The 26646-nt window shown below is 42.2% G+C and overlaps 1 protein-coding gene across 5 annotated transcripts in view; it reads right to left on the reverse strand.

Moving 5' to 3' along the window:
* vir (VIR_N domain-containing protein) overlaps nucleotides 1–26646 on the reverse strand; it is a 338801-nt gene that overhangs the window by 228962 nt on the left and 83193 nt on the right. For 4 of the 5 annotated variants that reach the window (XM_065439604.1, XM_065439603.1, XM_065439602.1 and 1 more), the window contains 4 exons: nucleotides 23449–24043; nucleotides 2813–2884; nucleotides 2573–2709; nucleotides 1137–1219 (listed from right to left, as the gene is read on the reverse strand). In XM_065439604.1, the coding sequence (XP_065295676.1) occupies nucleotides 1137–1219; nucleotides 2573–2709; nucleotides 2813–2884; nucleotides 23449–24043 (887 nt within the window). The remainder of the gene's footprint in view (nucleotides 1–1136; nucleotides 1220–2572; nucleotides 2710–2812; nucleotides 2885–23448; nucleotides 24044–26646) is intronic. The other variant, XM_065439605.1, reaches the window with a different exon arrangement.

Below are 26646 nucleotides of genomic sequence, written 5' to 3' on the forward strand. Positions count from 1 at the left end.
TGTTTATGGGCCTTATCGCTGGACAGGGAGACGTATTCATGGAAATTGTGCAAATCAATACACGGCCACCCGGTTTCAGTGTCACTGTTTGGCATCTGCGTATTCCTTTTGAGAATGCCTGAGAAAACGGAGATAATTTTATGAGCACTTAGCCGACTGCGACCAAGAGATGCTTTTGTCTGTGATGGCCATCGGGTCACAATTAATGTGTTCTGGGCATTCAAGCAACCTGGCCTACAGCTGCACGGGGTGGCCAAGTTTTCTTAGCGCTAGCAGGGCAGCTCTCTGTCAGTCACCTATATCGTCAATAGATGTGGCTTCTTGGGAACATTCTCGCAGCTAGCGTGCCAGCTTCTTGCAGGAAATGTTTAACCCATGGGCTTGTGCATAGACGACACGGGAACTTTATGGGTAAACATGTGAGCTCAAGCCTGGCCTCTGGTGCCGGAAGACATCAAGGCCAATACTCGGTGTCCAGCGTAGGGGAGAGCGAGATGAAACGTGTCTTTTAGTGAACCTATCTCCTTGCGTGTTGTAGGTTATGCCACTGTTTTGACCAATGCCATGTCCCTCATGAAGGCTTTGATGCTATTAAACGGTTGCAATGGTGAGAACCCCCATCTGTGATTGGCTGGTTTACGACACTTTGTGCAACTGAGGGTTTAAAGGGTCGTGTTTTGGTTGTGTGAGGGAGAGCGGAGGCTCGAGCTTGGACTTGGACACACGCCTTGGCATATGAATAGAGCGTCTCTTTACCAGACAACGGCCCTTCTTTCATGCTGCCCCATCATCAAGGGGCGGCAACTTCGGACCTTAAACAGCTTCCCTCCTTAACTAGTGTTGAGGCTAGCAGAGAATAAAGGGAAAGGAAATTAACTGCTGCCAAGCCAACTGAGTGCAATATCATGGTGTGTCCACTAAGCTCCTTTGTCATCTTATAACCAAAGTGACTGCGAATCACTCATGTCTACTGGACACACGCTTATAAAAAGTGTGGAAATCAACGCAGTTCTCTGCTCTACCTGAGCCCAGGGAAATGTGAGCAGACTGGACCGTTAGCGACACTGAGTTAGAATGCTCTAGTAATTCTCAATGGCCAATAATCATGCCCACAGTAGACCAACTTGCAATCCTACCCTCTAGTTCGTTGTTCCTAAAGAGTTCAACCAGCGCATCAGCACTCAGATGGACAGCAGCATTTTCCATTGCTTCAACCCACCTGAAAAAATAAAATGTGACATAATATAGTAAACAAATTATTGCACGAAGCCAAATATATTCATAACATGTAAACAGTCAGGTATGTTCAGATAAGTGCAGTCAAGTATATTTGGTGACCATTCTTAATTTCATAAAAAAGTTATATTTTCCTGAATGACTGCTGAAGGTGCATGATCCTATCAGCTTTCTGAGAAAATTTTTTTTCTTCCCTGAAAAAACACACATCCTAACCTCAGTGAAAAGAGCATTCTGCTTTTCATGCCAAAACCATAATTCAGTTAACTCTCAAATAAAATGTAATGGGGAAAAGTCACTAAATAATTAGCAATAAATTACTATTACAACAATTACTAACACAAAAAGTTAGGAGTTGGATATTGAGCAAATAAATCCTTAATATAGAATATTGAGCAATGTTGATTACATTTACATTTTTCAATTTCCTTTCTTTTCTCTCACCCATGCAAGTCAAGGTTTTAAAATGTTGGCAGCACATTGCCACGTAACTAAAGAAAATTTGTGACTAATTTGTTTGCCCTGGTTGGCTGTAAACTAGAGTAGGAAGTACTCAAGTGTCGGCATGTTAACGATAAAAATTAGTTAAGACATACGAAATTTTCTCCATACTTTCCCACTAACACAATCTGCAGAATAAATAAGAATATCACTCAGTTCACATTGTTTGGCTTTTTCCCATTAACATCACAAAAAGGGACAATAATGCACACTCCAGATCAACAAAGTCCTACTCTTTTAGGCTTACAAGTTACAAGCTCTCAATTTACAACCCTTCTCAAGAATAGTGTGATCATTATACCTTTGTGATTTATAGCAGATGTGGAAAGCAGACATGCATGCATTGTTCTTCAGGGAAGCGAAAGCAAGCACAAAAAAAGAAAAACAGGCTAACCAGACTTTAGAGACAGTCTATGCAAGTAGTTCAACACGTCCAATGGTTCGATCTCACATGCATCTGCAGCTACCTCAGCATGCACACATCTGTGCTTTCAGAGCAAGACACTACGGCAGACATTCTAAAAAGCATAGTTAAATGTGTGATCTATTACAGCAATGAACATTGGCTTGGAAATGCATGACTGGAGCCAATCCCACATCATGCTATGCCAAAACAAGATTTAAAGCATGTGGCTACAACTGCCCTTTTTTTTTTTTACTAGCAATCAAAAGTACACCATATGGTTTCCTGGCTCCAAATTTCTTGCAACCTTAACAAAAAATTGAAGTGAATTATTCATTGCTATCACTGTTGCCATAAATCTGTCATTAAAATAAGCAGGAGCTATAGCAAAAGAAAGATTACAAAATATGATACATGCAAAAGAAAACTCACTTTTCAGTATGCTCTCGATCTGTGAATGCTGACAAGCTCTCAAACACTTTCAGGGCTTCTTCTGACACATCAGCCGACGTCTCACCTCGTTTGGCTTTCTCTATTTCATAAGGTGTTAAGCTTGGATCTTTAAAATACTGAACAGGGGAAACAAATAAAAATCCATCCATGATGTCAGTGAACAGGTCTATTACTGCTTTAAACATGCAACAACCTTGAGCATGCATGACTTCTAGTTACCTTCAGAGGAGAGAGCTCACATTGGAAAGGATCAAAAGGTGACAGGTATTTCCAAGAATCATCATAGCCAACCTGAAAAATTACAAAAATATTTCTAATAACATGCAGGAGCCAAAGAGAAGTCTACGTTCAAGAGCACCATTTCTAGTCTTGAGTTATTCAAACTATTAAAATAGAGATGACTTACACAAGTGGCAAAAGATTCACTCAATGTAAACCTAAAGGCAACTAAAATTATTAAAATGGATGCCATAGTAGTGCTCTTTGAGTTTATCTGAGAACTAAGATGAAAGAAGCCTACAAGCATACAAGCTGTGCCCATTGACATATTTATTTAATGAAAGGAAAAGGTGCCGGAGTAAATTTCAACATGAGACACTCGTCCCTTTGTTATAATGAATACAAGGCAATAAAGCAGAAGCCACGAAAATTACTTCTTTTAATAATGCCCAAAACAAATTTTTTAAGTTGTGTTATTGATTCTTTTTGACGGCACTCTGCTTTTCATATGCACAAACATGAGCTATATTTTATGCACTTTCTATCAGTGTGTACAGTTCAAGTCCAGCACAACAAGCACTGTTTCAATGAAGTTTACCCCAAAACGAAAAACCTAATTCCTGCTCAGTGACCCACAGAAGCTAATCAGTAAAACTGCACAAAAACATATTTCGGTGCCCATTTTGCTTCAACAAAATTGTTGCAAGGCAGAATGTTTTTTTACTAGCTCGCTAACAATAAGTTGTAATGAACTTGCATCTCAGTGCTTTGCAAGAAAGAAAGTATCGAAAACCACATTTTGATTGTAGCACAAATGAACATCCATTGTTTGCAAGCATAAAAATCATACAGTAAAAGATGAAAACTCAACCCCCGTGAGCCTGCATGGTGGTGTCGGGATACCCATGGAGGTGGCCATGTGCTTGAGTGGTGGCAGTGAACACAAACTGACTGCCATATTTGTGGTTCCAATAAACATTTTCCAATTCTCTACAAGTTAGCTACACTGAAAAGCTCTACAGGCTTCCAAAAACTCTCGTTTACAGAAACACTTTTGCACTTATACTCAAAAGCAAAAGGTGAATGCTACCCTGTCTTGAGAGCTGCTTGCACATTGAGCTTTGAAATATCACTGATTGCTTTGCACACCACTTGTGGTGAGAGGCCATTGAACGGGAGCTATACCTGCAACCTCATTCTGCAGAACTGGTGCAAAACCTGCCCAGTGCCTAACAGTGACAGCACCAAATTTTCCACAACATTAGTACACAGAGAAGAAAAAATTCCGCAGATCCCATACACTGTAGTAATCGGTCGGCTCGACACTTCTCTTTGGCTTCCATCAAACTCTCAATACTGAAACAATGGTGCTTTCGCAGCACAGGCAGAATCGCAAATGCAGGTGTATGTACTGAGAAGTACGAAATATAATGCTTGATGTTTAATGTATATAAAACTCTTTGGAAAGACATTAACAATTGCACCGCACAATCGAGACGTTAGTAAATGCTCTTTAAGGTTGCACGGAACTATATGAATGCCATTTGTGATGTACTGGCCAACGTTACAACACAAGTGCTTCATGTCCAAACTCCTCCTTGCTAATGACACAGACATTCTTTGAGCTTTTTCCCTCTCTGCGCCCAAGCTGTGTGAGACAGCCTGCAATGTTTACTCAATGAGACACCATAACCAAACAAACAGAAAGTCTGTGAAGTTAGGTCCACATGCTATACCTCAGCAAATGTAATGCAATAGCATCATCAGGATCAGCTCACTCATGCTCTTTATTGCACTGCCTGCAAGACAGGCCTAAACTACCAACCACATTAACCCTTTGAGGGTCGATTTTTTTCGCCATATGCGACTGCCCAGGGTCGATTTTTTTTTATTGCAAATTCTAATTTTCCTTAGGGACTTATTTCAAAAAAAGTTTATCGCAATTTTTCTAGGGTGACCGTAAAGTGAGAAAAAATATTTTGCGTTGGTATATATGTACTGTTCATTCATGAATAAGAACAATAAAAAAGGAAATAAACTTATAAGAATTAAGAATGTGATGCATTTTTATACACATAGTTAGAGGCCTTGAAAATGCGTGCATGAGAATACTTCACAAGGCTCAAATGTTCCTGCTCTTACACTAATACATGCATCCATAGCATAATCGAACTGCGTAGGTGCGCGCACTCAAGAAAACTGTTTGGTTGTGTGCCCGTCAAAAAAGCACAACGTGTGACAAACTTCTGCCAATCTTCATCTTATCGCCAACCAGAGGCAATTAATTTTCGTGAGTGTCAAAAAAAAAAAAAAAGAAGCAACGGAAACGCATGCACGGTGGCATCCTTCCTACGTGCACCCCTGTGAGCACTAAAGGAGCGAGAAAGAGGCAGTCTCCCTTTGAGCAATTAGTAATGAGATAGTCATCAGTTTTGCAAGCGCAAGAAGCCGAAATCGCCCGTGGAACAAAACCCGAACCGCCGCCCGCGCGCCAATGCGCGAGCTGTAGTATATAGATGCACGGGAGCTAACTAGCTCTAAAACAAACCATGCAACGAAAACCAAGAGAGGGAGGTGCGAGAAAAAAATTCCCTGTATTCCCACATAGTGGCAGGGCATGAGAGAAAAGAAAAAGTTAGGAAATTGGCCCGCATTTTAAACGTACAGACGGCGCTGTAAATATACGGCATCGACCATTTTTGGACTTGTTCACGGCACCATATATTTACGTCATTGACCCTCAAAGGGTTTTTTAAAACCCTTTCGAGGAAACATATCGTGCATTGGTGTTAGGAGTGGCCCACAAAGTCACCACTTCTAATTAGTCTGCAGAGTCAGCCAGGTTTGCTTGTCCCCAGGATCAATGCACTTCAATCAATGAGACACACAACATGCAAAAATGGGAGGTGGGCAAAGAAAACATTGTTTTAAAAACAAATTATTCAAGGCATTTTGACAGCTGCAGCAAGCTTGACCATTAGCACCCAGCACTGAAGGTAACAACGTCTGTGGACAAGAGTTTTATAAAGGCTGCCAAGTTTTCCTGGGTAGCCAAATTATAGTAGGGCAGGGAAAAGGACCATTGTAGCACAAAATATATCTGACATTGCGGGACATGTCCCATAATCGACAAGCTATTGTGAAATTCGCAGGACACAAAAAAAAAATTGAAACAGACCTTCACAGTTGTGAAATTCATAACTAGACTGGGCATCAAAGTCTATGAGGACGCTATGTTTCCAGATTCAGCATTTACTGCTTTTTTTGCTTTTGTCGACAGCACTGCCATAACGAAATTCTCACAGACGATGAGCTACTTCTTGGCAACTTGGTCATTGCATGTGCCAACAAGTTTAGTCCTTTGAATCCTTTGAAAATTAGAGGGTAGACAGCGTAAATTGTTCGTTTAGCATAAGGTGCCGAGTGAGTGCACACACAGCCCGACACCCTAATCACTTGCATCATAATTTCTTTGGGCCACGTCATTTGCCTTATTTACAGAGTTATAAATTTTCAACTTATCACAAGCCTTTGCAGAAGCAAATGCTAGCCACTATCATTAACATAGAAATTGGTCAACATCTGTTCGGCGCATCAGGCTGTCACATGCGAACTCATGACACGACAGCAATCTTTGCAACACATGTACACATGGTGACATCATAAGGCCTGCTAAGACTACGGTGAAAGTGCAAGCAGTGTTCCATCAAACACCAGAGCACAGTCAGGCAGGTGGGAATGGATCCGAATGTAGGCTGCCACTCGACAGCACAACAATGCATACAAGTCTAAGAGCTAACCGAACACAACAGGGCAGCTCTAGATGGACAATGCAATAATTGGTATAGTATGCTTCTGCGCCAGTGCAACACCCAGGTCAGACAGTGAGATCATACAAGCACATGGCCACACCAGCTCGTTGCTGCAGATGCAGCAAAAGCCTCAGCCATCACCTAATGTAGGCCCTGGATTTACAGCTTGCAGTAACTCTAGTGCGACACTCATATTTCATTTACTGTTCACCAATTTCTGATCTAGATATGTTTGTTTTTGCTTTTTTTCTCTCTCAATACTTTTTGTTTATGATTTAACAGACAGCTGTACACCCCCAGTCAGACAAAAAGATTTACTGACACTTTGAGCAAATGTCCCTTTGGCAGCATGCTGCTACAAGGTAAAGAAAAGTGTCACTTGGAATCCACTTCTTGCATTGCGCTGTGGCAGCACTTAACAGAAGCCAGGAGAAATAATATAGTTGACATCGAGCCACCACGACAGCAGTCATATTTTCCAATCTTGTCTCATTTCTTGAATCCAACTCTTTCTTCACTTCATCTCAGCATGGGTTTCGCAAAAACTACTCCTGCGAAACACAACTAATATCGTTTATACATAACATTTCTTCCTCTTTAGACAAAGGCCAAGTCATTGACTGTATCTTTCTAGATTTTGCGAAAACGTTTGACAAGGTGTCTCATCGCTTACTGCTTCTTAAACTTAGTACTCTTAATATTGACCCTGATATTCTGAAATGGATAGACTGTTTTCTCAACGACCGTACCCAGTTTGTAACAGCTAACGATTCCGCATCCCCGCACTGCGCCGTGAAGTCAGGTGTTCCTCAAGGCTCTGTCTTGGGACCGTTATTATTCCTAATTTATATAAACGACTTACCTGCCATAGTTAATAGTTCTATTAAACTTTTTGCCGACGATTGCGTTCTATACCGTGAAATAACTAATCAGCATGATAACTTTATGCTTCAGAAAGATCTAGATAACATTTCAAGGTGGTGCTCACAATGGCTAATGTTCTTAAATCCGACTAAATGCAAAATTATGTCTGTCTGACATCGCTCGAACTCACCAACTCCTTTCGGCTATATTATCAATGAAACCAACCTTGAGCACGTGACTTATTATAAATATCTTGGAATCCAGCTAAACAGTAATCTTTCATGGCATGCGCACATAGAATATATCACGAACAATGCAAACAGATCTCTTGGCTACATTCGCAGGAATTTCTCAAAAGCCCCACCCCATTTGAAGTTACTGCTCTACAAAACACTAATTAGACCGAAGCTAGAGTACGCATCATCTGTCTGGGACCCTGGTCAAAAAACACTAGCAGATACCATTGAGTCAGTTCAGAACAGGTCAGCACGTTTCATCCTTTCTAATTATTCCCGTACATCTAGTGTTTCTTTAATGAAGTCAAACCTTGGCCTTATTAACTTGCACATTCACATGCGAAGAAAAATTTCCTGTCTCTGCCTTTTTTCAAAAAATCTTTTACCAATACAGCTCGCTTAAACAAGACTTAATTTCAGAGCCTTCATACATGTCGTCGCGTCTTGATCATCGGTTTAAAGTGTTAATTCCTTTCCGTCGCACAAATGTTCTCTCCGACTCATTTCTGCCGAAAACCAGTGCCGAGTGGAACCGCCTTCCACCCTCCATCACCTGCATCGAGGAGGCATCATCTTTCAAGACTGCAATAACTGATTATGTTTTGAATTTATCACCTTAACACTAATAATTGTTTGAGCATGTATTTTTTATTATTATTATTGTACCCGCCCCCTCTGTAACGCCCTTCTGGGCCCTGAGGGCACTGTAAATAAATAAATAAATAAATCGTGTGCTGACAGTCCGCTGTTCTCTACGGGCGCCCAGCGCAATACTAACGGGTGCATTCTCACCCTGCTGCTTGGAGAATAAATATTGCTTTCTAGCACTGCCCTTTTATACCCACTTTCTCGACACTTCGCCACGAGTTCATATGTGCACATACCCAAAAAGAAGGCTTGCAAAGGAAAGGGGCAGACGCATTTTGAGGCTGACCACGCTGCAATCACATGGCTGCAAATCAGGAAGTAACAAATTTAGGACGAAAAAGAAAAGCAAAGAAAACGGTGCTTCGCCTACTGCAGATTAATCTCGGGTATGTGCACCAGCTTCCATGGCTTTCATGCAAAAGGAACGGGTGACGAGTTGGTGGGGGAGGGTTTGAGCGACGAAGATGTTTCACGCACAACTTTTTTACCAGCGAGAGCCCCAATGCCTATTATCACTTTTCTTCAGCCAGCCTCTATCCCGGTGAGTTAGATGCGCTCATCGGTCGGCTTTGTTGAGAGCCATGTAGCGTTCTGGATCACCTGCACTTCACACAGCTTGTGATATCCCCTTTCGACTGCCCACAAAAGTATGGAAAGAAGCCACTGCATTCAAAATTCTGTTTTGACAGGAACATCAAGATTTCGAGAATGGTGGCATTATTCTAATTCGAAGGACTTCAAAAAAGGGTCACTTTAGCGGGGAGGGGAGACAAACAAGTGAATGTGATTAACAAGCGATAGGAGGTTTGTCTCTTAGGCTTTCCTACAGGTTTTCTCGACAAATTCGAAGCACTGCTAACGAAGAACTCACCAGCCACCAGGAGAGAAAGAACTGGTGATGAAGTGCATCATGCATCTGATTGATTTAGTGTGAACTCTAACCAATCAGACGCATGATCGCCATCATCACTTCCCATTACCAGGGGTGACAGGGGAGCGCAAAGCCACCATCGCGAACATAAGGCTCCAGTACGCGGCACGAGAAAATTCAGCGTGGAGATGGGAAGAAAACTAAAGACACTGTATGACTGGTGCAAAGAGCATGAAGACCTCCAGATCACAACGAATGACAGTGAAGGCAGCCACGCGTTAGTGTGCAAATATTGCAACACTGAGAGGGTCACTGATACAGCGAAGAAGCCATACGACCGAATTTGCAAGCATCCATCATCCTCTCGTCATAAGAAGTTCCAAGATGTCAACCCAGGAAGCTGAGAAAGTGGGAACATCTCAGCAGACACTCTTTAAGAAGAGCTGTAGAAAACGTGCAAAAGAAACTGAAGCGGACAGCGTTATGAATGACTCCATTCGTGCCCTAGCATAGTACAGTGGAATCAGCGTGCACCAGGCGGACGGACCTCTGGGGGACTTCATACGCAAATAATGCAAGGCCACGAAGACCATGCCAACAGGACAAAGACTTCGGCTGAAGTACTTGAAGGAAGCTTTTGACAAGGACATGGTAAAAATTTGCAATGATATCCGAGATGTGAAAGTGAGTATCATCATCAATGAATCCCCAGACATCACTGGAGTGCCTACTATCAGCACTCTCCTGTGCTACTATAGCCAAAAAACTGTGAAGAAGCAGGTTGTTTTGGTTGGTACCGACAGAGTAAATGCTTCGAACAGCTACACGGTGGCCAGCGCAGTCAGCAAGGCTCTCCTGTCTGTAGGCAAGATGTGGAAAAACGTTGTGGCTGTAGCCACAGACTCAGCAGAGTACATGCGAAAAATGGTACGGGAAATCTGTCAAGCTGAAGAGATCCAAATCTTGCATGTGAAAGATTTAGCACACCCGATTCATGTGAGTGTTGACCATGCCATTTCTTTACCATGCATGTTAACAGTTCAATCCGTAGTGATCTAGTTTGGAGCATTATTTAATCACACTAACAAGCTCTATACCAAAAGTACACCGAAATTTGTGCTTCTAATGGCCTCTTTGGATCTGATGTTAAGAAGCCACCTTCTGTTGTCCCGAACAGATGGCAAAGCTTCCACAAAGCGTTTGTGGATGTGATAGAAATGTGGAGCTCATTAACGGAACTTGGTGAAAGCTCGCATGATACCAGCAAAGCGGACGCTATTCGAGTCATACTTTCTGAAAAAGAAGTTGTTTATGCAAAGGCAATCTTGATGAGACACATTCGGCCCCTTTTTAGACACTCAGAAAGCACTTGAAAGCGGAAAACTTCTGATGCCCAGCTTTGATCCCCTGGTAAACGTCAAAGCTGCAGCCGACTGTGAGTGAGCTTTCAACGATGATCGGTAAAAGCAATCAGGCCAGAGCTGTTTTGTCTATGTTACCCAAGAGCAGCGCCACATTAGTAAAAACATATCGTGAAGAGTTCTGCACGAAACTCACCATGAAATGGCACTGCACTGTTGAATGGAACGTCTCAGACAAAGACGAAAACCAGCTAACATTGTGGAAGTTGGGAGCCGTCCTGGACCCATTTCAGAAGCGTCTGTTGTCTGTTGCGGCAGTCATTTGATGACTACCGACTTCTGTTCATGTGCATAACCAATGATGTAGATTCACTTCACGACAAGTTCAACCAGTACTTGCTGGAAGCAAGTCCCACAAACACAGCTGCCAAACTCATTGACTATTGGCATGATTCTACCGCTCGCTACCCCATGCTGGAAAATGTTGCACTGACGCTGTGTCTAGCTAATGGAAGCTGTGATGTCGAGAGAACTTTCTCCCAGCTGAGATATATTCGACAACCGGACAGGTCTCGAATAGAGAACGACATGTTGCGCATGCAGATGATAATGTATGTAAACAAGGGTGTGTAAAAAATGGGATGACAAGCTTTTCGTGAATTAAATATTTCCTTTCCTAGAAGCTAACGATGCTCTTTACTGTCATCATTACTGGTTCATTACCACACAAATGCCAAATTTCGGAGAGTATTCGGTATAAAACCCTGATGCCCCCCCCCCCCCCTTGATTACTAGCTTGAAACAAACACCAACGCGTTAGAGTTAAGAAGCCTGTGATACCTTCCAATAAAATAAACTGAATTTATTACTTAGTAATCTGTAGATTTAACCTGAAAAAAAAAGGACATATTTCGGAATGGTCTCACAAAAGAAAAATGATTTCCCTGATTATTAGCTTGAAAAATAGCACCCATTTTTACCACCTGATTTAAAAAAGATATAAAACCCAAAAATGAACAACCCTATAGATAATGCATATGTGTACTTCAGTGATGCAAAACCAAAGGATTTAAGGCAGTGTCAACAGGCAAATCAGCCAGCAAATTATTTGTTATTTTAACCCTTTGACGGTCAATGATGTAAATATACGGCGCCGCGAACAAGTCTGAAAATGGTCAATGGCGTATATTTCGCACAAATATCCTAACTTTTTCTTTTCTGTCATGTGCTGCCACTATGTGGGAATACAGGAAATTTTTTTCCCGCACCTCCCTCTCTCAGTCTTCGTTGCATGGCTTGTTTTAGCGCTAGTTTGCTCCGGCGCATCTATATACTACCGCTCGTGCATTGGCATGCACGCACGGCCAGGCACCGGTTTGGGTTTTGTTCTGCGTGTGGTTTCGGCTTCTTGCACTCGCAAAACTAATGGCTATCTCTTTACTAATCGCTCAAAGGGCAACCGCTGGTTTCTCGCTCGTTTAGTGCTCACAGGAGTGCACATAGGAAGGATGCCGCTGTGCATGCATTTCCGTGTCTTTTATTTTTTTTTAAGACTCGCGGAAACTAATTGCCCTAGCTGGTTGGCGATAAGATGAAGATAAGATGAAGTTTGTCACACGTGTTGCTTTCTTTGATTCGCACACAACCAAACAGTTTTCTTGAGTGCGCGCACCTACGCAGTTCGATTACGATATGGACGTACGTATTAGTGTAAGAGCAGGAACATTTGAGGCCTGCAAAATATTCTTGTGTGCAGATTTTCAAAGCCTTGAACTATGTGCATAAAAATGCATAAAATTTTTAATTCTGATAAGTTTATTTCCTTTTTCATTGTTGTTATTCATGAATGAAGAGTGCACATATACTAATGCAAAATATTTTTTTCTCACTTTACGGTCACCCTAGAAAAATTACGGTATTTTTTTTTTCTTCGAAATAAGTCCCTAAGAAGAATCGGAATCTGCAATAAAAGAAATCGACCCTGGGCGGTCGCATATGGCGAAAAAAATCGACCCTCAAAGGGTTAAGCAATATTTGCAAAATAACATCCACATGATGAACCACCACAAGACATGACAAGACAGCATTGCATCCAGCAATCAAGCAACGCACTGTGCGTTTATAAGTACTGAAAGTGGCGAAGCATTGGTGCCTAAAAAGTGACACGGCTTTCGATAGCAGAGAAAGAATGGTGGTTTCCACAGAAAATGGCACAAAGATGCTTATAGCATTTGAAATCAGAGAAAACTGTTTTTAGAATGAATTATAACCTCACATCAAGTATTATTTTATTTTCAAACTACAATTAAGCCTCGATATAATGAACATCTAATATAACAAAGTATTTAATGCCCTATAACTTTTTGCTCATTGAATCCCATGTATTTTGAACCTCAATAAACAAAGTATGTTTATACAGAATTTCAACGTAATGAAATTTCACTGCCACTGCGAAGGAATACTGAGGTGATCAATGGAAACTTCTGTGATGCAGCTGCTCAAATGGTTTAATCACATTCAGCTACTTGCAAACGCACCTCTCAAATCGAGTGCTATGTGACCAAGAGTGACCGCTGAATCGGAGCAGCGTCACATCCCGTATAAAGTCGAAATGTGACAACAACCTATCACACCTCGCAGGCTGTATGCTTTGGGTTGTGAGTCAAAGAATCAAAGCATGGGTGGGTGAGCCCTGAGGATGTTGGCTTGATGATTGACGTGTTCCCATGCAAGCAAGTGAAAAGGGGGGAGGGGTTTCGCCTGTGGTAACACAATCAAGTGTGCACGAGAGAAGGGTAGGTTCACGCATGTCTCCTATTCTATCCTGTGGCTGTACATCGCTGTCAGCATGGCTGAGTGCACACGTAGCCCGTTCGCCTTGTTTTAGAAGTTATCTGCCACATGTGCAAGACTGGGCCAGCCGAGATGGCATAGCATCTTGTACGCTGTATTCCTGCATTGCACATTTAGTGCTGGAGGTTGCATAATCTAGAATTTCAAAGACATGTTGAAGCGAGAGGCAGACGAAGCATCCACATTCACTCCCAGCAGCCAGATCTTTTTTTGAAAGTGCCATCCCACTGCAGACGATACTATCACAGTGGGCGTCGAGTAGACACGAAAGCGTGGCCAATGTGAAGATATTGTCGACACGGCATCAAACAGTATCTTTTGTCACCGACTCCCAAATTCAACAAAATAATTTTTTCTTATCCATATTTGTTTTCTCAGATTGCCCGATAATTAGGCAAATATTGTGGCCATTTCCATTTAACAAGGCTCCATTGTGTCAACTGTACATATTTGCATAAAAGCTCAAATTTCATTATAATGAAATTTCAATATACCAAAGCAAATTGCCAATTTTAACGACTTCGTTACATCAAGCTTTAACTGTACTGCTATCGAAGCTATACACTTCAATGAACACACTCACTGGTGAGTGCATTCTACAGCGAGTGTCACTAAACCTTTTCATGTGACAGTCTGTGAATGACACTAAAAGAGAAGTGCACTCACTCAAAGTGCCACTAAATTTTCCCGTCTGCAGGGGTTTAGTTTCACCTTACAAAAACTTTGCTCAAGCAGGAAGGCAGCCCAAAATTTGTTTGCTGCCACAGGACCTTTTTTACGCTAACCATGTATGATCTGCTGGCAATAAAAGAAATCATTCATTGTAGCGTGTAATTAGAACGAAGTCCGTCCATCCATCCGTCTGTCTGTCTGTCTATCTCATAGTGCAATTTCACTGCACTGTACAATTAATCTCTACTACATTCTTCATGTCCATCTAGCTAATTGATTGTACTGACAAGCCACCATGAAAATTGTCAGAAGATTAAGTTTACTCCAAGCGAGTTTACTTTCCTAATCGTTTTTTAAGTAACTAGCAAATACTTCTCACATAACCTATTGTTTTTGCAAAAATATAAAACAATGAGACATGAATAAAGTAGTATTTCAGAGAGCCTCACAATTACAACAGGGAAAGTGTTTCTGCAAATGATCTGCACTTTAAAGGTTAGTCAAAGTAACTGCATCACATATCTCCATTTCGATCATATCAAGCTTCTACTAAATATAGGTAATAATACAAAAAATTCACAGGTTGTAAATGCAATAATTCACTAATCATGAAGTTACTGTAGTAAATCTGAATACCTCATCTCACTCACGGTCCATTTAATGTTTGACAACCACCTTAGTACAAGTTTCATGGCAGTAGTTTTCTTTTTTTTCGTTATTTTGTATAAACAGTTGCGTGCAACCTCACAGTGCAGATGTGTTTACACATTGTTACCTAAACTTAGATGCATAACCTTATGTATTCATGCAATACACATTAGTGCTAATCAGTTCTATCAATGCCCCTAAAAGATAGCAATAAATACCAATACAGTTGCCCTTTAAGATTGGGTACACAGTAGCACATTCGTGGTGTTGTGTGATGCATTGTTGTCCTTTGCAATTTGTTTTGTCCTGTGCAATGTACTTACCCACAGCTTAATGTTCCTGGTATGTGCACAATGTAATATGAAATGCTGTAACGAATATGGCGCATAAACACAAAGAAGATTTCTTTTTCTTTCTTTCGTTTCTTTCCATGGCTATGCTTTTGGAACAACAAAAACCGAATTATAGGTTTGAAAGTGGTGCCCCCAATAATTAAGCCCAACTTGGCTGCAGAAACTGATCACATAGCTGCCGCTCCATTAGTAATGGCTACCAGCAGCCTGACTTTGTTCGAGCTCCATTATTAACAGTTATGACCTTTTTAAGTTAGTGACTTACTAATGCTACCGTTAGTAATTGCAGTGATAAATAAATATTAGGGGGGTGTGAATATTCAAAAAGTTCGAATATTATCGAATACTATATTTTTAATATTCATATTCGATTCAAAAAATATATAATAGAAAATGTTCAATTATTCATTGGATACGAATATTCAAATCAAATCGAATACATTGCTGGCTGTGCGGGAGCAAACAAGTTTCTTAGCATTTGTTTCTATCTAATCTAAGAATACTGGGGCGATTTTATGCTGAATTTTGCAATAATTTCGTGCTGCTAGCGAATTTCACCTGTGAAGCACACTTAGCTACTAAACGTCACACTTTGCCGAAAAGCCAGCCTCTCAGTAGCAAGGGGCACAGGTTTGCGGACAGCGAGAGTGCACTTTTTTTTCTTTTTCAGCAGGACCCACCATTCTCAGCTTACTGCTTAACAGCAAGTGTGACAAGTGACGACTGGCATGAGGTCAAATGCCTCAGAGTGTACGGATATTTGATGCTGTATAATAAGGCACAGGCTGGCGAGGACAGCGAGTGGGAATTACTAAATTTTTCAAGTTATCATGAGATAAATACACAATGTTTTAGTGTAACAGCTCACTAGTCGAGTTTTTTAACGTTGAGAATGGAATTGCAATGTTCCAACATAACAAATTAACCCAACTTGCTAATAAATGCATGTGCATATCATTATTCAATATTCAATTTAATATTCAAAGTCAGAATTCGTATTCGATTCGTATTCAAAAATTGTGATATTCGCACACCCCGACTAAATATTTATCACGAGAAGTAATCATTACCCTGATTCAATATGCACGATCTTTGCTTTTCTAAGAATGTAGGATCAGCCCTTAAGTACTCAGGACAAGCCTTAAGTGGTAACCACATGAAATGTATATTCAAATTAATTTCAGAGTGGTGTCATCTGGTATCGTTTCCCACTTCTGGATGGTCACCCTGAAATTTCGGCTGAAATGTAGCACTGCATGTTTTTTCTGACTAAAGCACAAGCCCAAGGTAGGCATTTAGCCCACGATAACGGCACCACTATCGTGGCCATGGAATGAACGACATGCCATGAAAGTAGCATGAAGCGTTTGCGCTTGACACAAGGCGACACCATACTGAAATTGCACAGGAAATGTGTTCCATGTGGTTTCTGCTTTAAATGAGAACCACATTGGATGGGGACGGTGGGAGATGGAAATTCAAGACGATGAGCAAAACGAGAACAAGGTAAAAGCGGGAGCCAACATTTCGACAAGTGGACTTGTCTTTTTTAAGGCAACATATGCTTTCCTCAGCACAGTATATATAGGTAGGGTTCTTCTAAAGGGGAGAAGGGGTAAGGCGGGTGGGCGAGGCAACGACTGAGGTTGTGTTAGCAGCAAGGGTGTAGAATTGAAAAGAAAGGAGTGCTATTCAATGTCGGTGGAGGAATGTGAGGTAGCGCCATGTGTCAGCCGGTTGACGTGTCATCATTGTAGGTTCCTTTTATCATGGAAGGGGCCTGGACAACGACGAAGGGGTGGCGGGGGGGGAATTATCTGCTCTGCTGGAGGCCATTGAACTATCATCTCTCTTCAAGAGAGAATAAAAGAAGGGGAAGAAAATGGTGCTCGTGGAAAAAAATAATAGAATGGAATAAATATATAAATAAAAAACAAACAAAAGGGAGGAAAGAAAAGACAGAACAAAACACTAAGCAACCCAATGAAGATAACTAAGATCTGTTGTCTATAAGCTTGACATTTAGCATAGCGAATAAATTTTGAAGCTACCTTTGAAATGTTTATGTCTATTGGTTGCAATGTCTTGAACTTATTGATGAGGTACGATTCTCTGTATTTTCTGTCTCATCCAGAATGGAAATTTGACTAGGATGTAGAGCTTAAGTTCATCAAAGTTATGACCTGGTTGGTTGAAATGCTTGGCGACGGCTTTGGAAAGCTTTCTAGTTGTGTCTACTTGATGTCCATTTAACCTGGTTAAACGACATCAGAATCAGGTTAAACGAACATCGTGCAGACAGAGCTAAAAAGCTTTCATTGGGTTGCTTAGTGTTTTGTTTTTTCTTTTCTTTCCTCCCTTACTTTTGTCCTTTTGTTCATATATTTATTCCATTCTTTTTTTTTTTTCACAAGCAACATTTTCTGCCCCTTCTTTTATTCTCTCTTGCAGAGAGATGATAGTTCACTGACCTCTGGTGGAACAGGTAATCCTCCCAAGCCATTGCCCAGGCCTCTTCCACGAAAAAAAGGAACCTGCAGTGACAAGTGAACCGGCTGAGACAAAGCACTACCTCGCGTTCCTCCGCCAACATTAAATAGCACACTTTTCAATTCTACACCCTCGCTGCTAACACACCCTCAGCTGCTGCCTCGCCCACCCGCTCTTACCCCATCTTCCCTTTAGAAGAACCCTATACGTATATACCGTGCCGAGGAAGGCACATATCAGCTTGAAAAAGAGAAGTCTACTTGTCGAAACGTTGGCTCCCGCTTTTACCTTGTTCTCATTTTGCTGAACCACATTGGACGAATTTCTAATACATACATTTTTTCCGTGGTGTGACTGCCACGTACCAGCACATCCCCTTTGCACTACATGCCAAGACCCATACCATGTGGTTTCTCCTTTGGTCAATGGACCTCGTGAAACATTCAGCAATCATCATTAGAGCGCGACAATCACATGGTATGAAATGAATGTGCCAATGCTGGATGATATTGCAAGAAAAATTTGTTGGAAAAAATTCCATGTGGTTGCCACTTTATTTGACTACAATATTTTTCACAAAAACTGGTTACAATGAGTTTAATTTGACCAAACAATCAGCCACTTATAGTGAATGCCAGCTAAGAGGTGCACTCATGCATTCAGTAGCTACAATGATCATAATGACATCGATCTCTGAGGAGGATCTGGTACTCAAAACTGAATGGTGAAGCCATTTAGCATGTGGTACAAGGTACCCATGGTACATAATTCTTTGTTTTTATTTTTTATTTTTATTTTCACCCAGAAGTTGTATTCAATGTTTATCTGTATTTGGAATCTGCAAAAGATTTACTAGACATTTCATAAGAAAATGCATTTTTATAGTATTCAATTTTTAACTGGAGTTATGTTGAGGCCCACTTAACTAGAGTTAAGGTGCTTTACATAAACTAAGCTTGCACTTTTTTTTCCCCCTTTTTATGCGAAGCATATTACGAGGGCTCAACCCAGCTCCTCAGGCGCGGCGGTGACCATGAAATCACGTGACACCGTGACGTCACGACAGAGGAGAAGTGGCTTTGGCTCAACTCTTGCAAGACGGGCTGGGTGGGAATCGAACCAGGGTCTCCGGAGTGTGGGACGGAGACGCTACCACTGAGCCACGAGTACAACGCTTCAAAGCGGTACAAAAGCGCCTCTAGTGAATGCGGTGTTGCCTTAGAAACGCGCTGTTTCTAAGGCGTGCGTCTCTTGCTCAGGCGCACATTTCGTTGCCGCGCCGAACGCTGCTTTGCTCGACGCTCACCGCGTCCAATGCGGGACGCGTAGTCGCTGCCCTGTAGCCCATTGTCTTACACCCCTTGGCGGGTCGACGGGAACGCTGTCGCGTTCCACTCTTGAAGGCGAAGAAGTAATGCATGAGTTGTTTCTTCGTCTAGCCGAACCAAATATAGCCAAGCAACAGCAGTTCACCAGGCTAAACAGTGGTTCAACAACTAAAATAAAGGCTAGTATGCTTCGCATCCTGGGCTTAACCTTACCTAAGCCACAGCCATTTTTTTCTTTTTCGGGTGGATCGAAGAATACGGGGAGATGCTTTAAGCACTTGCCTCGGCACTGCTGTCAAAGTATTTATTCCGTCCGAGAAACGCAAGACCATGATACCACTGCATTGCAATGCAGCACACGTCCTCAGGCCTTAAACAAATAATTGCCAACTGCTCTACCTCCAATGATAGGTTAAAACAAAGTACAAGCACCATCATTCTGATCGAGAATGTAGTGCTCGTACTTTGTCAATCAATTTTTCCGACTCCAATTTTTTTAACTCATTTGATTAATTGAACTTTGTTGCGGTGGCACCACGAGCCCTATAGAGCTGGCGTATAAGGGTGAGTGAAAATTCAGACACCACAGGATGGCCTGTTTCACTTTTCAAATTTTTCTAACAAAGTCTGAATATACTGTGTTGCGAATAAAGCGCTCGTAAATGATGGAACTAGCTGCATGCTTTAAGGTATGATGATCTGTAAGCTTTCCAAGTGCTGTTTGGCTAGTAAGCCTAATAGGCTCTGTGCAGTGTTTAGTCGCAGAGCAGCACCAATTACCACTGTTGGTAACAGATGGCCACAACACCAAAAAAGTGACTTCATGCCAGCACAGCTTTTCTTCCGAAGTGCATTACAATATTCTTTTTTTTGGGGGGGGATCTTTCTATTGATGCTGCAATACACAATATGTCTATTTTGGAAATGCCCGAAATCACAATTTTGTTGTAAGAGACGGCGAAGCGCTACAAGAACCTATAGCTGGTGACTGGTTTCCATAGGGAACATGCTATTCACATGTCAAGTTTTTCCATTTCCACAGCTTCACAGAATGATCATGCCCAGCAATAATGAACAACTCCGGTAGGTCGCCCTACAATAAGGACCTCCTCAAGGACTACAGACCAGGTGCATGGACTCAAGATCTGATTCATGGTGCCAAGGTCTCTCAGTGCACGAGCACCCTTTTCCTACTCCTTTATGTTTTGCTTTCTTTTCCCAAAAAGACATGCCAATCTCGCTCATCACAGCGCTACAAAGTGGTGACTCGTAGTTCTTCACGGCACTGTGGAAATATACTTGTGGAACCATGCACAACAAGGCTCTGCCAGACAAGGAAGCTATCAGCCCAACCAAGAATGCACCGTACTAGGAATGCAACCTTGCAGTCTGGTTTCAACAGGCAAAATCGTAATTTGTTCTTTCTGATGTTCACATGAAACAACTCAAGTACCACCTCATTGTTTCAGCGTTTTCACTACCGCTGCCCTGTACAGCAGTTGTGGGCCTTTCCACGCTTCATCCCCCAGCTGTCGCACAGTGCTTAGCTTGATCTTCGGCAACTGCCGCCCCAGAGGCAACATGGCGGACGAATCTAGCATGCCGGAGCTAATGACCCGCACAAGCCATACCTATCCCTCCCAGTGTTGAGTCACCATGCCAGTACACGTCACTGGGACGCGCCTTGATTGGCCTCCCAAGTAGCAGCCCTTGGGCGGCCTTTCCACCCGAGCTCTTTTCCGTTGAGTGCTTCATCGCCACGGCAGATGCTTACAAGCCTGCGAATTGGTTACGTGGAACCTTTGCTCCCTTAACTTCTTGTTCTCATGCTTGGTGGACTGCTACTGGTTAGGTCCAGCACAGCGGGCGCACATACTTAATCAGTTTTGCAGCAAGCCTTCGCCCATAAGCAGCATGACTGTCGCGGTGTGTTGCATCTTGGGTTAATAAACCCGTGCTTGTTGCCGATCTGATTCCAGAGCCTTCTCATCTGTGTTGGAAAGTTGATGAACCCTGCCGTCGCGCTTTTGCGCATTGCGGATTGGAGAAGCATTGTGCCCTTTCCTGACCGTCCCTCCACACAGTGAACTCCACTGTGCAGAGCCTATGGCAAAGTGATTTCAATTCAACACCAAAGAGAAAGTTTCAATAGCTTGTGGGATCAAAATATCTACAATTTTTTATAAGTTGCAATCAAGCTGCGAGAGCCAAAATGTTCATGAAAGCAAGCATGCCACCTGTCACCGTATCACACCACTGGCCTTCTAGGAAAATCAAGTAAGAGATAATGCACATGTGCACTCAGCTGGTAATGACAGTGGCTAACCAGAAATGACATGTCTGTTTGCGGCCAACCACTAGTGACAAATTCTCTTGTGCACTTCAAATGCAATGGAAAGAGCCTGCGCATAGTGACAAGCTCCTGACTGCCTTTATGCACAGCTGCTGAAGTGGAGCTTGCGAACTTCACCCCACTAGACAATGCAGGTCAGACTGTCAAACACAAAGTGCACCATTAAAAAAAAAAAACAGCCAATTTTGTAACACTTTATCTCAAGACCGGGCAGAAAACGCACTGACAAGCTTTCCAGCTGCTGGTGGAATTAAAATGCCTTAAAATTAGGTTCTTTCTCTAAAATATTTCAGACCATTAAAATTTTTTGAGACTTTCACAGACCCCTTATGTCTGCAAATTCGGTCAGCTATATATTAAATTAGGTTACTATTTCAAGATCATTGAAATTCTTGTGTGCATAAGAAGAGAAACACTTCAACAAAGAAGCATTACAACCATTTCAGGAGCACAAGTACTGCTTCTCAGAAGAGACGGATCTCACCCCAGTGCATGTGCACTTGCCCGGCTGGTGCCATGATACCTGTAGACCCCACTGCTTTTTCACTGCACTCAGGTTCAAGGCAACCATAATTAGAATTCATGAGAAATCACGAGAAGAATGCTACTGTCAATTTTTCTAGCAAATTATTAGGAGGAGGCTGTGGGGTGCATCTCCGCAACTTCCTATTATAGAAAATCTTTATCTCCGGATTCCTGCCTCATATTGATGTTAGTTAGCTAATTTGTGATGGTAAAAGAAGGAAAAAATTTATGCATTTTTTACCATAGTTTCCCTTCAACCCACTAAGGACTACTACTCCCTCTGAGGCAGCAGTCGCATAGTGAAACTCATGGTGAGGTCAGTCTAGTCTCCTCCAAATTTGTGAAATTTGCAATCTTCTCATTGAATGTACACTGTTTATCACAGCCAACATCTTTCTTTTCAATTTTTCGTCCTTAAATATAGGCAGTTGGAAAAACTCTGAAGCAGATGGCCCTTTCCAGGTGCATCGCTGGGTCCAAACTAGCAGTATGCCATTGCAAATTAGGGTGCTCTGTGAGTGGCAGGAGAGCATATGGAGCACACGTGACATCAAAGACAAGCAGGTAAGCAAGAAATGCCTGAAGAAAATCAGCGCTCAGAAGCAGTGAACAAATGATGGTGTGCCTGGTGGTGCTTTTGCCGTGGTTTTATACTTTCTGAGCACAGATACCACCTGTTTTGTCAGACCTTAATTGGCATTCATGCTGTTGAAAAATCAGCACTTCGTTTTTATGAATCATGGCAACAGCACCACCAAAGCTCACAGAAATTAGTTACAATGAAGAGGCAAATATTGCATCAAGGTTCTTCCCGGTGAACGTGAAGGAATATTGGTACTGGCTCTAACAAAACACACCACTGCATATGCAAAATCGGCAATGGAACATCCACAAATTTTAAGCTGAGAGCATGTTCTTGTTTACTTTCTCATTCAACTTTCTCATTCAAAAAGCTACCGTTTACATAAGCTAATTTTTTTTTTATTGCATCAGTCTTTAGGTGACAATAAAAACCAACATGAAACACTACAAGCATTACCTCAAGAGTCACTGAAAGGGCCCTTTAAGAGAATAAGGTAACTTAACGTTTTTGCGCTGACAACATTATGTTCCTTTTCCTTTGCATTAACAGTAACCACAACAATTCCTTTTCAGCTGTTGCATTAAGAAAGCATCAAGACATGTCATACTACCTTTAATTTCCATGATGAACCAATATCAGGTCCTTATGGCAATGAACCAAACGGAGCAGCATACAATCACAGCTTGCGCAACGTTAGAACAACGATGCCATAAACTTCAAAGGTTTGCAACACACCAATATGAACCGAAAGCCAGCAAAACTACATACCTTAGAGGCAATGTAACAGTTGCCAAAATTTCAGATGCCATATTAATTCTTACCCGATTTGTGGGCATGATTTACATCTGTGGTGTTGCAAACATTAGGACAATTAGAAAAATGTTACCATCATTCAGGTGGCAAATTCAGACAGCAATTATTCTCTTATTTTCATGATCTCCCTCAGTATCAGCTAGAAAAACCCATCGGAAACTGTTATAATGATCTTCTTAAGTGCGTGCATCAGCACATGCATAAGGTTAAAGCAATGCAGACTTGCCATTATGTCATCTGACAGATAAGGCTCATCCTCACTGGAGATAGCTTCAAAATCATCATCCTCCTCCGTGTTGACGACAGGTATCATGTCAGCTTCCTCATGAAAACCAGCCTCAAAATGCTCGGGAGACGTGTCGGGAGTGATGTTTTCATACAGGTCATCATCTTCCATGAGGCTGTCACCAATTGGTTCCATTGGAATCACCGTGGCAGCTGGTGGCACTGCAGATACTGTCTGGATTGTCGGAATGGGTGCAGCATTGGTTATCATTGGGGGTGTTCTTGGCGCAGCTGGTTTTGACTGTGCCATCTTTACCGGAGAGGGCTTGGCTGGTGATTCTGGCTCATCTGGCTCCTCCTCTTTCGGTGTTCGAGGACCTCGTGGAGTCATCTCACGGTCGTCGTCCAGATCATCATCAATTTCATCTGGCGATTGAGTGGCACAAGGGGAGCGAGGGGGTGTCATAGGTGGTGTTTTGGGAGAAGAGCGTGGCCGGGGCGACTGGATCGGTGGTGATGCAGGCCGTGGCATGGGTGGTGTTGACGGCCGCCTGGGGTCAATGACACGTATCACTCCTTCGCTACTGCTTCTCCTCCTGCAAATGAATTAGACAAGTTACCCCAATGCTGTGAGCCTGTTTCCTTAAATTTTCTATTGTAACAGATCTCTTCACAAAAACCTTGCATCAGCATGCTCAAATCTCAAGGAGAGATCAAACAGGAAAAAATTAGGTAACCTTCTTGCACAAGAGAATGATGGTCAAGTACATGCAAGCAACTCAGATTTCTCTTATATGTACTTGTAAAGGGTGTAACAGAACTGCATATTTTTCACTTTCACACAGCATTAGCAGGGTCACTGCTGTAGTGTGGCAAAAAAATTTGCATTTTAGAAGTGCATAAATGACAAATACCATGATTTGGCATGTATAACCAGCACCAAAATTGTAAAAAATGAATAGTAAAGTAAGAGTGCAGGTTATACACAAATTAGGTAACCTTCTTGCACAAGAGAATGATGGTCAAGTACATGCAAGCAACTCAGATTTCTCTTATATGTACTTGTAAAGGGTGTAACAGAACTGCATATTTTTCACTTTCACACAGTATTAGCAGGGTCACTGCTGTAGTGTGGCAAAAAAATTTGCACTTTAGAAGTGCATAAATGACAAATACCATGATTTGGCATGTATAACCAGCACCAAAATTGTAAAAAATGAATAGTAAAGTAAGAGTGCAGGTTATACACAAATTCTGCCCAAGGTGTGGCTTCACGGTAGTGCGACACTCGCTGCCGTGAAGCCACACCTCAAGACAAGGTACTGCACAATTCAGTTCTCACAAGGAAACCAACACTCTCTCTACCCCTGCGTGTTGAAGCTTCCTTCTCTCTTTTTTAAATACACAGCACATTTTTCAATAGATTTAAAAATGTATTACATATTTTAATATGTAGTACATACTGTCACCGACCAATAATTCAGACTAGCTTGATTATCTAGGATGTTTTACAGCACGACCAAGTCAACCGAAAAGAATGACATTTCTGTACTGATAAGTAGCTGGCACCTCTTCAAAACTAAAAGTAGCGAAGCTTAGTCAACTAAGTACTGTACAGTAGACTCTCAGTGACAAACATCTCTCAAGATGGTGAAAAAATTTGTATCGCACAAAAACAAAACAAGAACCAGGAACTGGCTGACTTTAAGATTTTTTCACTTTTTTTACGCAATCCTAGGGGACCTTCATTTATCTCACGTCAAAATATTCGGAAGAAATATGCAGCAGAATTTGAGAAAATTGCACTTCTTTAGTATCATCTGTAAAATTGGGAAGAAAATCAGGCTTTAGGAGGTGATAACACACCACTGATTGCACAAGCACAGCTTTCCCTTGACGCAGCGCCGCAATTTGGGTATTGCCATAAACACGAGATTAGAGATTCAGATAACCACTGCACTGTATTTCTCCATGTAGAAATAAAAGCAACAAAAACGAGTGCAATAAGGGAGACTAGTGTCACGATTTGTTACTGCAGTCACCTAGCACGCAGGGCGTGCTCCTGTTGGCTGACACCAATTTGAATCACTGGCACGCTTGTTTCACACAAATTTTATCAGCAGCGAACTGCGCACTTTGTGTGTTCCGATGCCAACATTTTAAGATCTGCCTGGTTATTTTAAGTTTCTTTCGTTGCTGTGTCCTAGCTGCTGCTAGGTGATATGGACATGATTTACACAAGATAACGGAATCTGTTTCCTTTGCGGCGGAGAAGCAACTTCATATCATGCGACACGGGTTAAAAAGTAGAAAAGTCTGCAATTGTCATCGGGCACCAAAAACAATGGAAGGCATGGAATACAGAGATAAGGCTACACATGGAAGAGGATGCTGCCAATCATGCTGATGCGGCAAGACTTGGTTGCGTGTGATTGCCAGCTCCTGATAAATTTGCACAGTGTTTGAAAATGGCAAACAAGTTACATGATACTGCACAAAGCAAAAGTTTTCGGGGGAGGTGGTGTGGGGGAGGGGAGTCAAGGCGGAGTGACATAGGCCACTCTAGCAACAGGAATGCAACTGACACATCAGCACGGCAGCTCTGCCAGCCTGACAACAGCCAGTGTCTGGTGTTACCAAAGCGCCGGGACCTCTTTGCAGTCTCCGCCGGGGTCATGGGGCAGCGTGGTTGTTCGTATCATCCAGCACAGCGCGAAAAGCAGTTCACACCATTCGAAATTTAGCATGCTGTAATAGACTTGGGCAGGACTTTGGGGAAATTTGTATCATCCTGAAATTCACATCTGGCGAGACCATATCACCGAGAGTCTACTGTATTTATGCGAATCTAATAACAGGCACATTTTTTCAGAAAAAATAGGGTAAAAAGTGGCCTGTTGCCAAACCGCATTTGCCTATTGTAAGAGTCGTCAGATGCATCGTCATCGCCATCACAAAATGGCTGTTGGTTCATTTTGTGCTCAACTACGATCTAGAGCGGTATTCTCAGCCAAAAACTTTTGGAGATACTAACACTTGTGGCGATGCGCGACTCTCGCGCGTCCCCTGATGTTTTTCCCGCATAGCGCATCTCCTGTAATCCGGCTTCGCCGCGTGGCCTGCGTGATGCCCGCGGTGGTCGATGTGGTTGGGGCGCAATGCAAGAGATGGCGCGAGTGTTGCGCTGCTAACACCGCCG

The sequence above is a fragment of the Dermacentor albipictus genome, chromosome 1, assembly GCF_038994185.2.
Source record: "Dermacentor albipictus isolate Rhodes 1998 colony chromosome 1, USDA_Dalb.pri_finalv2, whole genome shotgun sequence".
NCBI lineage: Eukaryota > Metazoa > Arthropoda > Arachnida > Ixodida > Ixodidae > Dermacentor > Dermacentor albipictus.